The 16,981-nt window shown below is 57.1% G+C and overlaps 1 protein-coding gene across 2 annotated transcripts in view; it reads right to left on the bottom strand.

Moving 5' to 3' along the window:
• ADAM12 (ADAM metallopeptidase domain 12) overlaps positions 1 to 16,981 on the bottom strand; it is a 92,214-nt gene that overhangs the window by 52,526 nt on the left and 22,707 nt on the right. For both annotated transcript variants that reach the window (XM_045582190.1, XM_036438015.2), the window contains exon 3: positions 4,010 to 4,083. In XM_045582190.1, the coding sequence (XP_045438146.1) occupies positions 4,010 to 4,083 (74 nt within the window). The remainder of the gene's footprint in view (positions 1 to 4,009; positions 4,084 to 16,981) is intronic.

Genomic DNA, 16,981 nt, shown 5'->3' with positions numbered 1-16,981 from the left:
CACCCGGAATGTACGCATCTGTGATGTCACGGGCCTGTGCTGGGGGTTCACGCAGACGACGCCTGGAAGGATGTGATCTCTTCGCGTGACACAGGAGTGAGGCTTCTTCCCACTGCGTTTGGGCCGGTCATACGCGCCCGGGGTGACCACGGCCGGCCCGCGGTAACCCCCCCGCAGCCAGCCCCGCGCAGGCACGTACGTAAGCCCTTACTTTCCTGGAGCAGCGGAGAACGGCGCCACTGGGCGCTCAGAGAAAAGTGGTTGTGAAGCTGCACGAGGTCATTTCTCTCCGGAAAGTGCCCGGGCCGGTCCTTTGAGAGACCGGGGCGCAGGTCCTGAGGCCGCCGGTCGGCGTCGGGCTCAGACCTTCCTCTCCGAGCAGCTGGAGGGCGCCGGCGGAGCCACGGGAGCTCAGGAGCCACGCAGGTGCTGTCTGTACCAGCGCTGCCCCGGAGGCGGTTTGAGTGCCACTGTGTACAACGCTCCGTATAGGATTAACTCTTCTCATCCTTCCCCGACCCCGCAGCTGTGATTTCAGCCACGTGCAGTGTCAGCCAAATCAGCCGAGAGAAATGTTTCCCGGCACCAGAGCTGATACACAACGTCCCTCAGGCCGGAGCCGAGCCAGGGCCTTGGGCGCCCACGTCCGTCACAGCGATGCTGTGTGTTAGGGGGCGAGCCGGTCGGTGGTGCGGGGCCGTCTCAGTGCCCCCCGCCTGGGCACCCTGCGCTCCCCGCCCCACGCACAGGGAGAGGGGGACGCATTAGGACAGGTCTGGGCGCCAACCGTGAGAACAAGCCGCCCGCCAGGAGCCCTTTGCTGTTCTCTAGAGCGGGGACTGGTGACCGTCAGCCACTGTGAGGGAGAGAGCAGGGGTGTGTGTGTGTGTGTGTGTGTGTGTGTGTGCGTGTGCACACATCACACGTCTGAGCCAGCAGCCGCATCGCTGTGGTGTGACCTGGTGCGGTCTTCACACCTGGTCTTCATCACGGCCTGTCCGCTCGCCAGGCCCCCGTCCCGATGACTCACGCGGACTTGCTGTGGGCGTGATTTACGGCCTTCGCTGTCCTCGCCTCCTCCCGGGAGCTCTGTGAGCGGCGGCTCGGAGGGCGAGGGGGCCCGCGCGGGGCGGGTGCGTGAAGGGCCGGCCGGCCGGTGCGGGCAGTCTGCCTGGGGACCCAGGGCCTGGGACCCGCGTGGGGTCTCGTGTCCCCGAGAACCTGGGTCCTCTCAGAGCTCCTGGACTCAGTGTCTTCCGTTGGTCGGCAAACGAGGCTCGCGAGCCACGTGTTTGCCGCTCTGTGACTAATGAGTTTGCGGGACCACTGCCCTAGGGAAAAACACTTTAAAAACGTTTTAATGATGTACTAATGTCTTTCACCTGAAGCCAAGACTTGTGTTCATTCTTGTGGGGTTTTCTTGTTTGGTATTTTTTTTTTTTTTTTTTTTTTTTTTTTTTTTAGCAAACTGAATCTTTTCTGGAATATGATAGGGCCTAAACCAACCAATTAACTACTGAATAATATATTGCCGTCTACAACCTATGTCTAGGTTCCTACATGCAAAAATTACTTTGGAAAACACATCAGTTTGGAATCAATAATTTTCTAAACAAAAAGGGATTTGAGTAATGTCTACTAGTAATGGACAGTAAAATGTAAAATCAGACTTTTGGATGGAAAGGTGTTTATAGAATATAAAACGTGTGGGTCATAAGCATCGTCCTGCTTGGTCTTATCTTACTTGGTAAGATAATACATTCAACCCAAAGTTTAAATGTATTTTAAATATTTATTAGATTGTAGGAATAATTTTTAAAGTAAGTTTTTAAAACATCATTATGTATTTTTTCATTTAACCCACCTCCCAACACTCTGTGTATTTGGTTGTTATGAAAGTGCAGTGCCATCAGGACTCTACTGGACAGATCAATAATTCCTTGTTCTGTGAACACGGCACATGACATCCGCGCCCCACACCCAGGGAACTCCCCCGGCCCCGAGGTTCCCACTCGGGGGCCGCTCAGTGGTCACAGGGGGATCTCTGTCGGAGCCTCAGATTTTCAGAGAAAACCAAGAACTTGACCCCCCACCTCTCGGCCCGTTGAAACGGAAGGCTTGGGCTTAGGAGGGTGGGAAAGACACTCCTGCATAAATAAATCACGTCCCCAAATATTTCTCCTGCTGTGGGGGTCGGGCTTGCAGCAGCTTCTATCTGCCACGTGTTTCTAATAAGGAAGAAAGTCAGACAAACGAAGGAACTCTTGTTCTGCTCTTAGGATAAGCCCACCTCATCCCACAGAGCAGCCCGCGGCTCCCTGAGGGCAGAGTGACTATTTCAGACCCGTTTTATTTTTTTAATGTATTTTTATTGATGCCAGAGAGGAAGGGAGAGGGAGAGATAGAAACATCCGTGATGAGAGAGAGTCATGGATCGGCTGCCTCCTGCATGGGCCCCCTGACTGGGGATCAGGCCCACAACCCGGGCACGGGCCCCGACCGGGAATCAAACCATGGCCTCTGGTGCCTAGGTCTACGCTCAACCCCTGAGCCACGCCCGTGGGGCTCATGCCATTTCTAGAACCACGTCCCGTCCCACTTTCCCGGTGCCCGAGCAGGTGCGGGAGCGTCTGCCACTCCCCAGGCCGGGGGTCCAAGGAGACACCTCCCACGTCCACAGAGACACCTCCCACGTCCACGGAGACACTCCCATCTCCACAGAGACACTCCCACGTCCACAGAGACACCCCCACGTCCACAGAGACACCCCCACGTCCACAGAGACACTCCCACATCCACGGAGACACCTCCCACGTCCACAGAGACAACCCCACGTCCATAGAGACATCTCCCACATCCCCGGCTGCTCCTCAAACCCCATCAAGGAGACGTACCACCAACGGGGCCTTATTTTCTCTCCACCTTTCGGAGAACACCTCGTTCTGTCCACTGAGAGGTTTTTTAAACTGTATACCAATAGCAACATACAAACCCCAAAATATCCCACAGTATTCTTACACGGAAACAAAGAGCAGGCTAAGGGAGACGTATCAAAAGCAACGTACACGCTTCTGTTCAGCTTCCTGGCCTAGAACTCTATTTTGAGACCGAGTCGCACGGAAAAGGCTGAACGCACACTGTTTACTGCTTACAAAAGCCCAATGGTGAGAGGGAAACGTGCCAGAAATAGGAAGGCAGGGAAACTGTCATTTCAGCAAAAACAAAACAAAACAAAACAAAAGAAAAACCAACAATAGAAACCGCAGCAACTCACTGATGGGTGTGGACTAGGAAGCAGGGTTTTGGAAGAGAGAATGCATGGGGCTTGGGAACCGGGCCTGTAGCTGTGAATACCGACTGCTCAGCAGGAGCGCTCACGTCCCTTCTCAGCCCGTCCAACGGGGCAGCGAGGGCCTGGGCGGCAGGACCGGGGGCAGCCGCACGTGCGGAGATTTCACGCACACGCTGTGGCTTACCCCTGGCGCAGACAGCTTTCACCGGGAAGCCGTACAGTGTGTGACCATGGCCGTGTGCTCCGGAGAACAACGTGAGACCTACCATTTTCTGGAAATTTACGTAATTTTATTAAAAAAAAAAAAAAAAAAAGGGTCATTTTTTAAACTAACAAGATAAAATAAATACACCGCTGAGACAAAGTGGGGAAGATGAGATACACCCCGGGCATTTCTCCGGGAGAGAAGCGTTTCTGCCCATCGGAAGCGTCTCCCTCCTAAGACCGACCAGGAACCGGCCGGGCAGAGAGCTGCCCGGCGCCGTCCCCGGGCACCAGGCTCCCTCCGAGGGCTCCGCGCGAAGCCTGCCCCGCGAGCAGGTCCTTCTGCAGAGCGACACCTGCTTTCCCGCGGAGCCTCGTCTGAAGCTAATCCCAGCCTCGCCTTCAAATCGGGACCTGAACCCACAGCCCTGGTCCCGCTCCTCCCAGCGCCAATGGGAACTCACGCCCCGTCCGAGCGCCCGCCGGGCGGTGAGCAAGAACGCACGCACTCACTCATTTCGCTCCAGGTTCACGATCAGCTCCTCGCTCTGCCCTTGTATCCGCACCGTCAGCACTTCCGGGTGATCCTGAAAGAGAAGCGGGAAGGGACCCTTGAAGGACATTTCGCGTGGACTCGCCAACATTTGAATCTGCTGCTCCACAGGCAGAGTCAGCGGGGGGGGGGGGGGGGGGGAGAACAAGCCTTTTTTAAAAATAATATGTATTTTATTGATTTTTTACAGAGGGGAAGGGAGAGGGATAGAGAGTTAGAAACATCGATGAGAGAGAAACATCAATCAGCTGCCTCCTACACACCCCCCACTGGGTATGTGCCCGCAACCAAGATACATGCCCTTGACCGGAATTGAACCTGGGACCCTTCAGTCCACAGGCCAACGCTCTATCCACTGAGCCAGACAGTCAGGCAGAACAAAGCTCTTTGAGTCGATGCCAAGAGCCAGCTCCCCTCAACACAGCCGGGTGCAGACTCACCCTCTGGCCAGGCTCCGGCCGCTGTGACTCTGACCTCTCCACGCCCTCCCTCCGGCCTCACCCTGCGGACCCTCCAGACGCTACACGCCTCCCCGCAATCGGCGCTTCCTCAGTTTCCCTGCTCCACAGGGCGCCTCTCTCCCCCCACGGCTCAGGTCAGAGAGCAGAGGTCCCCCCGAAGCCTGCCGGCCCTCACCGGCTCCATCTCCTCCCTCACGGGCCCCGTAGCTCTGCCTCCGAATCACACCTCTCAGGGCCTGGGGCCCGGCCCAGCTGGGACCTCAGTCACTCTCACCAGGATGACTGCAAATCCCTCCCACCCGGGGTCCGTCCATCTCTGCCTTGGCTCTCTGCCCATCATTCTCCGGCGGAGGCAGAGGGCGGTCTTTAAGAACACCATCCCGCACTTGCCAGGTAGCTCAGCTGGTTAGAGCCGTGGCTGGCAAACTGCGGCTCGCGAGCCACATGAGGCTCTTGAGTGTGGCTCTTCCACAAAACACCACGGCCTGGGTGAGTCCATGTTGAAGAAGTGGCGTTAGAAGAAGTTTAAGTTTAAAAAATGTGGCTCTCCCAAGAAATGTCCATCGTTGGGCTGTTGATATTTGGCTCTGTGGACTAAGGAGTTTGCCGACCACTGGAGAGCATCATCCCCAACACGCTAAGCTTTCAGGTCCAATCCCCCTCAGGGCACAGGCAAGAATCAACCAAAGAATGCATAACAACAACGCATAAATGTCTCTCTCTCTCAAGTCAGTAAAGATAAACTAAAAACACAACCTGGTCAGCCCACCCTCGCGTGGAAGAAGCCTGCACTCGCACCCCAGCTACAAAGACCGTGAGAGGTCAATGCGTGAACCTGGCCTCCAGGGCGTCCGTGGCCTGGCCTCGGCCCTCCACACCCACACGCCCCACCTTTTCCCAGCCACGTGGGCCTCTCCACTCCCCACACCTACCGCACCCTCAGCAGCCCTGACACAGGTCCCGCCTCTGGCACAAGGCCCCGCCCCTGACACAGGCCCCGCCCCTGACATAGGCCCCGCCTCTGACCCTCGGCCCCGCCCTAGTGCTGGGGAGGTTTCAGTCCAGTTCAGACAGCCCACCACCCGCTGGCACCATCGCTGCTAACTGCTGTGGCATCGGTTTTGCCTGCCTTTGCCTTTGCCCGTTTATCGGTAGTTTCCTAAGATTCCACATTTGAACGGCACCCAAACTCCAGTGTTCCAGAGACTTGTTTATAACAGCGTTTCAGCTACACGGAATTAACTGACCACATGCTAAGTTTTAAGAGAAAATGGGGGGGGAAAGACAGAAAACAGATTGTAAATTCCAATATCCAACATTAAAATAATTAGCTAAGTGCAACAAAATTTAAACAAAAACCACAACTGCAGGTCCCCGGGGTTCTGAGAGCATCGCACGCCCGCCTGCATGACGAGGCCCTGGACGGGGCGGGAGCTGAGGGGGGCGGCCATTGGACATCTCCTTGTAGTTTCCCTGTTAAGCTTGTAGCCATTGGCCACATATGGGCGTTTAAATTAAAATTAATTAAAATCAAGTTAAGTTTTAAAATCGGTTCATCATTCGCAACAGACACATTTCAAGGCTCCGTGGAAGCAAACTGTGGTTTCATGGCAGAGGGGGAATAGTTCCACCTTCCCAGGAAATTCACTGAAATTACCACAGTCATCGGACATCTCTGACTCAGCAAAAAGACCAAGATTGCGTAGCCCAAGTGCTGCCTGAGTAAGAGACTAGTTCGGATATTAATGCCCAAAGCGTTGTTAAAAAAATATGCTTTACGAAGATACTGCTCAATCTTAACGGATGGGAGATGTTATTATTTTAAACTAGGGGCCCGTGCACCAGTGGGGCCCCTCAGCCTGGCCTGGGGGATTGGGCTGAAACCAGCTCTCTGACATCCCCTGAGGGGTCCTAGATTGTAAAAGGGTGCAGGCCAGGCTGAGGGACCTCACCGGTGCAAGATCGGGGCCAAGGAGGAACGTGGGAGGGCTCCAGGGTGTGTCTGGCCCATCTCACTCAGTCCCAATCAGCCAGACCCCAGCAGCAAGCTAACCTACTGGTCAGAGCATTTTCCCCCTGGTGGTCAGTACACATCATAGTGAGCGGTTGAGTGGCTTTAGCATATCATCAGCATATTATGCTTTGATTGGTTGAATGGCTAATCGGACAACCGGACACTTAGCATATTAGCATTTATTATATAGGAGATATTTTTATTGATTTCAGAAAGAGGAAGAAAGAGAAATAGAAACATTGATGAGAGAGAAACATTAATCGGCTGCCTCCTTCACGCCCCCTACTGGGGATCAAACCTGCAACCCAGGCAAGTGCACTGACAGGGAGTAAAATTGTGACCTCCTGTCAAATGTTCAACCCTTGAGCCACACTGGTTGGAGGCGGTGATGTTATTTTTTAAGTAACTTCTTAAGCTTGAGAGTTAAACTGACAAATACCCACATAGAAGCGATGCTTATGTATATTTTCTTCGTTTAAACAGATTTTGTTTTTACAAGTTCATTCTAGCAAATGACTACAACTTTAGAGATCTGGTGAAAACCACGCTTCTTAATTGATATATTCTGACAGTGTCTGGTGCTTATGAGAATGGTATGGATTTCTGAGTATTTGTTGAACTGTAAAAATTCCTGTTCCCATTCCTATCCTATGCGACATTAAACATATCACTCATGTGGATTTTAACACAGCGTGCAAAAGTGTTCCTAAGACACCCATTTGCTTTTGAGTCTGCCGCAGGGACTTCTGTCTAACTTGGCCTGTGCCTTCTGACCCTTGGGATTAATTAGAGACAGGCAGAATGTTTCTCCAGGCTTGCAATTCATGCTCATTAATTGTATCTTAGAGAAACAAGATATTAATTAAATTTACAATGAATATTAGGACAAAAAGCATGTATCATTTTTCTGTACAGATGTACCCAGTGTCTATGTGTATATCTGTGCTTAGTATGTCTGTGTAAATAACTTAATTATGAATTGTTTGTCTGAGATATTGACACACACACGGCTATTTCAGGAGAGAAATCCTGACAATTGTATTTGCGAATAAAAAGAAGATATTGGCAGTACCCATTCATTCCCCCAAAGAAGCGGGCTAGATTAAACATTAGCGTTTGTACTAATTCCACAGAAAGTCCCTCCGGGAGCTGTTCTAACATTCCAACGTCAACATTTTCAAAGAGTGCATTTCCCCCAGGGAGGTAAAAAGATCTGGATCTGTATACTTTAGTCGAGGATCTGAACGGTACAGGAGAAGTCAATGGAGGAGGAGAACAGGGAGCTATTTGAATTCAAAAGCACTAATTGCTTCAGATTTCTTCCTTTAAAAACACGTATTTGTCCCATTTTTCTTTTGATTTTCCTGCCTGGGAGATAACGACCCAGTGCTGGTTAAACACGGCAATCCCTTTCTTAAAAATGACATATCGATTCTCCTAATGGAACTGTGTCCTTTATTGAATGCTTACAGACTTGCCTTTGCTGAGTAAGTCAATGGAATGCTAATCAATAAGCCGGAAATGTCTGGGCAGTCATCATTCTATTTTTCTAATTGGGGCTGATATAAAATGCATACGTACAGCTTTAAAAACAACAACAATACAATCGTCATCAGGGTGCGGACCAGCCAGCAGAAAAACAATCTTAGAAGCCCCCTGCCTTACTGGGCTGGCTTCCATACCCACACGCCCCAAATTGGGTAGCTTAGCTGACAGGAATTCATTTCCCCCCAGTTCTGGAAGCTAGAAGTTTAAGGCCAAGGTTTGGTTTCTTGTGAGGGGTCTCTCCCAGAGTGAAGTCAGGGCAGGGTCCGCACCCCTGGGTAGTTTTCCTGGGCAGGTCCGCAAAGTGAGGCTCCGGCTGAGACCCTCTGGTGCCCTGTGCTCTCTCCGTGGTGTCCCCCGGGCCACTCGCCAGCACATCCTACAAACAGATGCTTCCCAAGTGACTGATGGGCTGGCGTCTTCTCTGGCCGGTCCCTGTGGCTGCCCTCCTGTAATGTGTGTAACTGGGAGCTCACCCAAACTCGGGTTTAAATCTTCTCCCTCAGCGTGGGTGCAGTCTCTCCGGTCAGTCCTGGCCTCCCGTGGATGCCACGTTAATTTCTCTCTCTGGTGGATGCAATGATACACAGCATCCTCAGCTGGAGGTTTCTTTGTCCTTGATCTCAGCCCATTTTCAATGACTTGGGGAGCTCTGAGCCTGACCATGGAGTTGAAATAAGATGGCAGTGAGTCAACAAAGGGGACGTACATTTCTTTAGAAAAATGGGGGTCAATAGCCAAGTCCCACTCCCATCACCATTCCAGGCTGCCCTCTCGAAGACAACGGCCAGCTCGGTGGTCTGTCCGGGACGCGCACAGGGATCTAATTTTCCAAGCGGAACGTTAACATACTGCGCCCGGGGACTCTGCCTCACCCGCTCCCTCTCCGGCTCCAAATCAATGCCGTGGCCCGCAGCCCTGGCGTTATGGGGCGCGAGGGAGTCTTCACTGCCGTGAATATTTAGAGGAATCTTGATTACCACTTGCCTAGCAGCGGGCTGGTTTCACAGCCGGGAGACACGGCGCCCAGAACTGGGAGAGGACGGCACTGATGTAACCGCAGAAAAGGCGGGGAGGAGGAAGGCTGCACAGAGCCATGTGGGGTGTCCCCAGAGGGGCCTGCGGGTCGTCACACAGATGACCGTGATGCTTATTCGTGAGTTATCGGCAGTTCTTCCCGGTGGAAACCGACATTGGCAATCACCCCGTTAACGGCGCAGACGGCACACGTGGACCTTGGTGAGAGCTGCCTGGGAGCTGGGCGTCGTGCTGTGTTGACGGTTTGCGTGGGTAAAGGTTGGGCTCTTTCCTTCGGTGTGGACTCCTGTCACCGTGTGTCCCGGCCTCGATGCGCCTACGGGTGTTCAGCCCGCGTCTCCCTTCCCGCCACCTCCCCCACGGGGCGCTCTCCGTTCAGGCCCGTTATCCCGTGGCTGCCGACGGGACCACGGATGCATCAATGTGCAGCGACGCTTCGGTGTTCATGTAAGATGACTGTTGGGACAGTCACCATCCTAAAGCCGCGTTTATTCATGGGAAAGCTGCCCGTCCACCCCCTGCCCCAGCAGCCTGCCTGCCATAGGCCCCTTCCTCCGCTGCCGCCCTCTGAGGGCAGGGCCGATTCTGAGGCAGACACATCACTTAACAGCAATTTGTATTGGTTTCAGAGAGGAAGGGAGAGGGAGAGAGAGAGAGGAACATCAATGGTGAGAGAGGATCATGGACAGGCCGCCTCCTGCACGCCCCCCACTGGGGATGGAGCCCACAGCCCGGGCCTGTGCCCCGACCGGGAATCGGTGTGACCTCCTGGGTCGTAGGTCGATGCTCATGCTGAGTCCCGCCGGCCGGGTGGGGTCAGAGGCTCTGAGAGCCCCTGGAGGGACAGCCCCAAACAGGGGAAACCCCTAAAGGTGCTGCTTTCCAAGAGCGGCCGCCTCGCAAGATCGGGGACACCGTGCCTCCTGCAAGGGGCGCAGCGTTGCTTTTTGGGGGGACCCAATGGGAAGCGGCACGCAGGGTGTGCATGGGCGGGAAATCTCGTTTTTCAGTCTGTCCAGCCGGGGCGTTGGCCTTCCCGTTTCCTGCAGGAACCGCCGCATGCAGCCAGCTGGTCTATGGCTCGCTAAGTGCTAATCCTAGCAGCTTCCAGATCACTCTCTCCACCTTCCCCGTGCGTGTGCACACAGACAGGCTGTGTCTTTCAGGCCACCGCTGCAGGGAAGAAAACTCGCCACGCAAGAACCACACTGGGCGCAGGGTGCCGCTCACCCGGGGCCCGTGGGAAGCGGGGGGGATGAGTGTCTATCGGGGAGCGTGGCCGGGAGCGCTAGGTCTGCAGTTCCCACATACAGGAAACGGGCGGCTGGAGGGAGGGGAGGCCTCGGGGTCCTGAGCCAGGTGTGGGGAACCCTGGCTCCCGGCGGGAGGCGTGTGGGTGGGGCTGGGGGCAGAGCAGCCACAGTGGACTTGTGGGCGGGTGTGGACTCATGAGGGGGTGTGGTTTCTGCAGGGTGTGGCCGGCTGGCAGGAAGCTTTGAGGACCGTCATCAGCCATGTGCATCACAGCCGGAGCGAGGGACGGGCAGCGTCCACGGAGAAATCCCGAGAAGACGGGCACCCGTGGGTCCCCGCTCCCTCATCCACGTGGGCGACACCCCCTCCCCCCCACCTCCAAACACGCCTGTGAACTTCCTGTTTCCAGGCGCGGCCTGACCCTCGGCCTCCTTAATCCTCGCTTAGACTCTGCGGCCGGGCTTAATCACTGAATCATGTTCAATCTTGAGGAACATACATGGGAGCATGTACCTCGGCCCGGGACAGCTTGGCCACTTAAGAAACATCTCAAGGCCAAGTCGTGTGCAAACATCCCGGCCTTATCTGAACTCTCCGCCTCCTCCGGAGGGCTCTCAGGCCGGCCAAGCTGGATGCTTAAATCAAATCATCGTTTGGCTTCACGCTCTTATTGTTCCTCATTCCCCCCTATCCCCCCTCCCGCCCCCACACACACCCCTTATCACTCCCGGCGGCTCATTCCCTCCGGCACGTTTGTCCGGGCGCCAGGCCGTGCGAGTTTGGCCTCCGGCCTCCCCCCGGCCTCCCCCCAACCTCCCCCCGGCCTCCCCCCGGCTTCCCCCCGGCTTCCCCATGGCCTCCCTATGGCCTCCCTATGGCCTCCCCCCAGCCTCCCTCCGGCCTCCCTACAACCTTCCCCCAGCCTCTCCCCAGCCTCCCTACAACCTCCCCCCAGCCTCCCCCCGGCTTCCCCATGGCCTCCCTATGGCCTCCCTATGGCCTCCCCCCAGCCTCCCTACGGCCTCCCCCCAGCCTCCCCGGCCTCCCTCCGGCCTCTCTCCGGCCTCCCCCCAGCCTCTCCCCGGCCTCCCTCCGGCCTCCGGCCCGGCCCTCTCCTGGACAGGCTCAGGGTGAACCCCGGGGGCTGCAGCCCCGATCACAGATGTGCCTCTGGACCCGGGCTCCCTGTGCGTGCGATCTCGGGGATTTGGACCAAAAACCGAAAGTCAGCATTTTCCAGAAAGTAATTGCTCTTTTATGATGGCTTGAGGATGATAAATGCGTTTTAGCAGAAACAGAAATCCTGGTGACGGGAAGGAACGCACCCCCCGGGCGGGAGGACTCACCCCTCGCATGAGGACAACTGGGACAAGGAGGACCGGGCGGGGCGAGGGGTCCCCCGCGTCTGACACGATCGCTGTATTTTTTAAAACAAAAGCACAGTTGGCCCCTGTGCAAAGCGAGCGTGGGCTCAGCTGTTGGTTTTCTAATCCTCACCAGAAGGGTTTGTCCATTGATTTTTAGAAAGGGGGAGGGAGGGAGGAATGGAGAGAGAGACAGAGAGAGATCCATGTGAGAGAGCCACATTGGTTGGTTGTCTCCCACACTCACCCCGACATTGGCTGAGGTTCAAACCTGCGACCCTGGTGTGTGCCCTTGACCAGGAGTCAAACCCCAGACCCTTGGTGCAGGGGCCGATGTGGGACCACTTAGCGGGCCAGCCCGGGCCGGACTCAGTGTTTTTCAGAAGGAGACCACAGTGCAGAGCCCCGCTGGCACTGCGTTAGCCACCACTGACCGTGGACTGGCGGAGAGAAAGGAAGGACCCACACAGCAGCAAGGACTGTGTCTTCCCAGAGCGGTGAACGCCCGCACTGCGGGACTTCTAACTCTGAACACAGCAACGACGCACTACGTCCAACTCCTGCTCACTGAGCCCGGGCTGTGGTGGCGGAAGCGACCTGCACATGAGAGGCGCTACAGACGGGTCACGGAGCCCCGAAAGGGGCTGCACGTTAAGGACAAGAGCAGAAGAGAGCCCAGCCCGTGGGGCGCAGGGCTGAGCACTGACCTCTGAACCAGGAGGTCCCGGCTCCATGCCCGGTCAGGGCACAAGCGGGGGTTGTGGGCTCCATCCCCAGCAGGGGACGTGCAGGAGGCAGCGGTGGGTGATTCTCTCCCATCATGGATGTTTCTATCCAGCTCTCCCTTCCTCTTTCTGAAATAAAAATAAAAATTAAAAAACGAAGAGGATAAGGCAGGGAAGGAGCCGGTGGGAAGCTGGGCACCGGGGCATGGGGCTGGGGGGGGAAGGGAGGGGGAGAGGGCTGGTCCGGAGATGTCCGAGAGTGGGTCCTCCCGCCCACCTCCCGCAGGAGGCCGGGGCTCCTCTCCCTGCGACGCGGCCGCTCTGTCTTGGGATGTGTGCTGGTGGGAAGAACCCCGTCCGTCAGGGGGCTGTCCTCCGTGGCCTTCCCAGCTGCTCGTGCTAACCTGGGGGTCACCCACACCACAACCGTCCTGGCTGCTGCGGGCCCTGGGCTGCCCCTGCAGAGCGGCCGTCCTCCCCCTCAGCCTGGCCTCTCTGAGCGGCGGGGACAGTCTGGTGGCGGAGGAAGCCGGCTGCAAAGAGGAGCGATCGGCCTCTCTGAGGTCCCGCCATTTCTCAGGGCGGGTCCTTCACTGCCGTCGGACCCTGAGAAGGCACCCGACCACTCCCCCCCGAACCCCCCCCGGAAGGTCCGCCGTCCCGCGCTCTGGGGAAGGTTTTGGGGTGAGGTCTTATGCTCAGAGCTAAACAGGGGGCGTGGGGACAGGAAGCTATTTCTGCACAACCGGGAACAAGGGGTGTGTTTGGAGCTGGCGGAAACGGACTCCCGGGGCACGGCCAAGCCTCTTCGCCCTCCGGCTCAGGCTCCTCAGCCGCCGCAGTGCAAAGCCCTGCCTGGCTCCTCCCATCAGCGAGACCGCCTCGACCCGCACACCTCGGAGGGCTGGTGCAGAAAAGGGGAGGTCCGAGGCCGAAGGAATTTTAAAAATCCCCCCACACAGTGTAACATGACTTGACAGCGGACATGAGCAAGTTAAAGAAGCTCAGTGTGGATCCCACCGCCTTCCTCGAGCTGGCTTCCTCCAGGGACCAAGCCCAGGGCCGTGAGCCATCCTTTGTGCAGCACACACTCACGTCGCTCGTGTGCACGCAGGCGGTGCTGGCCATGCGTCCTTCTTGGGAGAACTGAGAAAGGACACAACCGTTTTCTGAGCCTGCGGTTCAGGAGAGACTCTGACAAAGGCTACGCCTCACCAAACATCACCCATCAGCTGATCAAACAATCCAGGAAGACACAGGGAACATGTAGAAAAATGGAACCCTTAAAAACCTCTACATTAATCCGAACCGAAATAGGAAAAGTGGACACAAAGACAGATGGAAAAGCAGAAGGTCAAAAGCAACCACTTCAATACAGCTAACCAAGTCCATAATTACATTAAACGTTAATGGTCTAAACACTCGAAACTAACGGCAGAGATGGTCGGACTCTGAAAAAACAAGACTTACCTAGATGGCTGTCAGCAAGAAACACACATCACAAAAAGCAGGTAAGCTAACCGTCAAAGAACGGAAAGTGACAGACACTAGGAAGGGAAATGCCATTTTGTAAATTGGATTCAAAAAAATCCTGCTCATCAAAAGACATGGGTTGCTAAGAGTATATGTTTTCGACAGGCCAACCCTTTTCTTCACTTTTCTTCACGTACTTGGCATTTTATAGAGGGTATGAACGCCAACGTCTGCCCCTCTCTGGCGTTTTCGGGAGGAAGTGTGCTGACTCCTTTGTTCAAATCCCCTCTTTCCTTTTAAGGAAATGCCCTCAAACCACGTCCCAGAAGTGTAACAGCAGTCGCTGTGGCTGAGAAGCCATGTCATCCATCCTGGCAGCTGCCAGGAACAGCTGTGACTGCACGCGTCCTTTCCACACGGCAGCCGCGGCGATGCGTGTCAGCTGCCGCGGGCGGCTCTGGGGTGACGGGAGACGCCTGTACCCAGGCGGAGACACCTGGCACCCGGCCTCCCCTGTCCGCTCCTGCAGCCCAGACCCCCGGGGCCTGCGGGGAGTCACCACGGCCCCCTCTGTCTTGTGACCATCAGGCCCTGGCTCAGTCCTTGGCCACGCCCTCCTCCCACCCATGGCCCGGGCTTGGCCAGTCCCTGTTCCCTCTCCTCGGACCACTGACCACTCCCAAGTTGACCAGTGGCCCCACAGACACTCGGCGGGGCCCTATTACTGGGGAGGAAGAGGCCTGAGCGGCTGGGCCTCCTGGGGAGGACGCGCGGGAGGCAGCCAGCAGCCGGCAGCCCAGGAAGGCGGGCTCTGCACACGGAGCTAAGGGATGACGGTCAGGGCTGCGGGCACGTGTGAGTCACCCAGGCTGTCCTGTCTGAAGGCGGGAGATGCCCCAGGACTTGGCTGTTTGTGACTTCGAAAAGGTCCCTGTTAAACACTGTCCCTGGTAACCAGGAGGCAGTGCACACACACACACACACACACACACATACACACCCGCTGGGCAGGGTCTGCATAGCTCCCGGAGCTGCCTCCTCTGCTGAGGTGTCACCTTCTCCTGGCCAAACCCCAGGCGGGGAGCATGCTCCATGCACTGTCCTATCTGGGCGTCGGTGCAGAGGAGGAGGCCGTGGAGTCAGCAGAAACGAGTGGAAATGGCATCTGGTTCATCGTGGGACTCAAACCCAAGCTCTGCCCGGGACTCACGTCACTCCAGTCTCTGCCGTCCGTCTGAAGTCCAAGTCCCCGGGCAGCCCGCCTTCCGCCCCCTTCGCTGAGCGGATTCAGGAGGGGAACGGGGGGGGGGGGCGGGGGGTTAGGGACCTGGGGGAGGACCGTCAGGGCCCCTCTGCCGAAGCATCCGGTGTGAGCGGCCTCGCGCGGCTGAGCAGCACGTGGGCAGAGCGGAGAGACTGCGAGGAGCGGGCGGGACACCCACGCGGGACCACAGGCTGAGCGGAGGGCGCGGGGCCTTCGCCCTCTGTTACCGTGTCAGGACCGTCTCCCCGCCTCTCCGGCAGCCGGCCCTGCCCTCCGTCACCCCCGGGATGACCAGCCCCGGAGTCAGGAGCGGCCTGTGCCTCTGGGTCCCAGTGGCCGAGGACAGGCCGAGTCTCCCCTCCACACCCGCACTGAAGGAGCGCCGGGTGCCGCTGGGTGGTCCTGACCGCGTGGCGGGGGTGGGGAGGAGAGGGGGAGGGGGAGGGAGGTGGGACACGGTGAGGTCAGGGAGCCTGGGTGGTCAGGGAGGGCTCCAGGGAGGAGGCGGGCCTGCGGTGGGGCCCTGGAGGGGGAGGGACGTATAAACAGGCAGGAACCTCTCCTGGGGCTCGAACTCTGAATCCTTCGTAATTAATCCCAACAACCGAGCCAAACAGAGCCCGGGATCCCGGCCGGCCTCCCGAAGCACGCCCCCTTTCATTGCTCTGGCCTTTCCCCCGGTTCCGGAGAGAGAGACGCTCTTGTCTTTCCAGGACAACAGGCCCCTGGGCCCGTGCGGGCGGCACAGATTGTCCACAAGCGGGGTGAGCCGCGCCCCTCATCGCAGGCCATGCGCACACATGCCTCCCGCCGCCTCCCCGAGTCTGGGCCCGGCACCGTCCGCCTCCTCCCATTTGGACCCGGCTCAGGGGCCGTCTCGCACCCGCAGGCCTGTGTCCGCTGCCCATTAGGGTGCGAGGCAGGGACACCAGGAGGCAGACGGGCACTGCGGCTTCACCAGGAGCTGGTGTGTTAGGGCCGCGGTCGGCAAACTCATCGGTCCGCAGAGCCAAACATCAGCAGCACAACGAGGGACATCTCTTCGGAGAGCCACCTTTTTTAAACTTAAACTTCCTCTAACGCCACTTCTTCAACATAGGCTCGCCCAGGCCGTGGTGTTTTGTGGAAGAGCCACCCTCAAGGGGCCAGAGAGCCGCCTGTGGCTCTCGAGCAGCGGTTTGCGGACCACGGCACTAGGCAATCAATAAAAATATATTTTAAAAAAGAAAAAAAGGAGCTCCCTGCTCCCCTGGCTTACCCAGGAGGCAAGGGGTCTCTGGAACAAGGACTCCCCACTCCTTCCCGCCCCCCAGCCGGCCCAGACATGGCACTGCCCGCCGGCCGCCGGCATCTGCCCTCGGTGCCCGATGAGCACAGGCACCCACCGGCGGGGGCTCGGCCCTTCCCCACGTTTCCCACTTAAGACGCTCCAACGGGCAAGAGCCTTTGGCAGCGCACGCACATTCCTGTCCGCTGAGCAGACAGCACCGGAGCTTATGTGCCCCCGTGGCCTTGTTTTAAGAGGAGGGTCTGGATTTCAAAGGGGCTGTGACGGAGCTCTGCCCCGGGGGCCCTCTCTCCTCCTCCTCCAGCTTCTTCTGCGCAGGATCTGACGCTTCCTGAGTCCTTCTGAGCGGCTTCCCAGCCCGGAGCCGGCCACCGGGCTCCCGCCTTTCTCAGAGGCAGACGCGCTCAGGCCCCTCACACAGGCCAGACGGCATGGATTTTTAGTAACTATTTGTGACTAAAGGAACATGAAGAGAGAACGCAATAGGGAGGCAGTGTCCCTTGGCC

Source organism: Pipistrellus kuhlii, unplaced genomic scaffold (genome assembly GCF_014108245.1).
Source record: "Pipistrellus kuhlii isolate mPipKuh1 unplaced genomic scaffold, mPipKuh1.p scaffold_m20_p_15, whole genome shotgun sequence".
NCBI lineage: Eukaryota > Metazoa > Chordata > Mammalia > Chiroptera > Vespertilionidae > Pipistrellus > Pipistrellus kuhlii.
The sequence above is the reverse complement of the archived record's forward strand: the minus strand, read 5'-3'. Positions and strand labels throughout refer to the sequence as shown.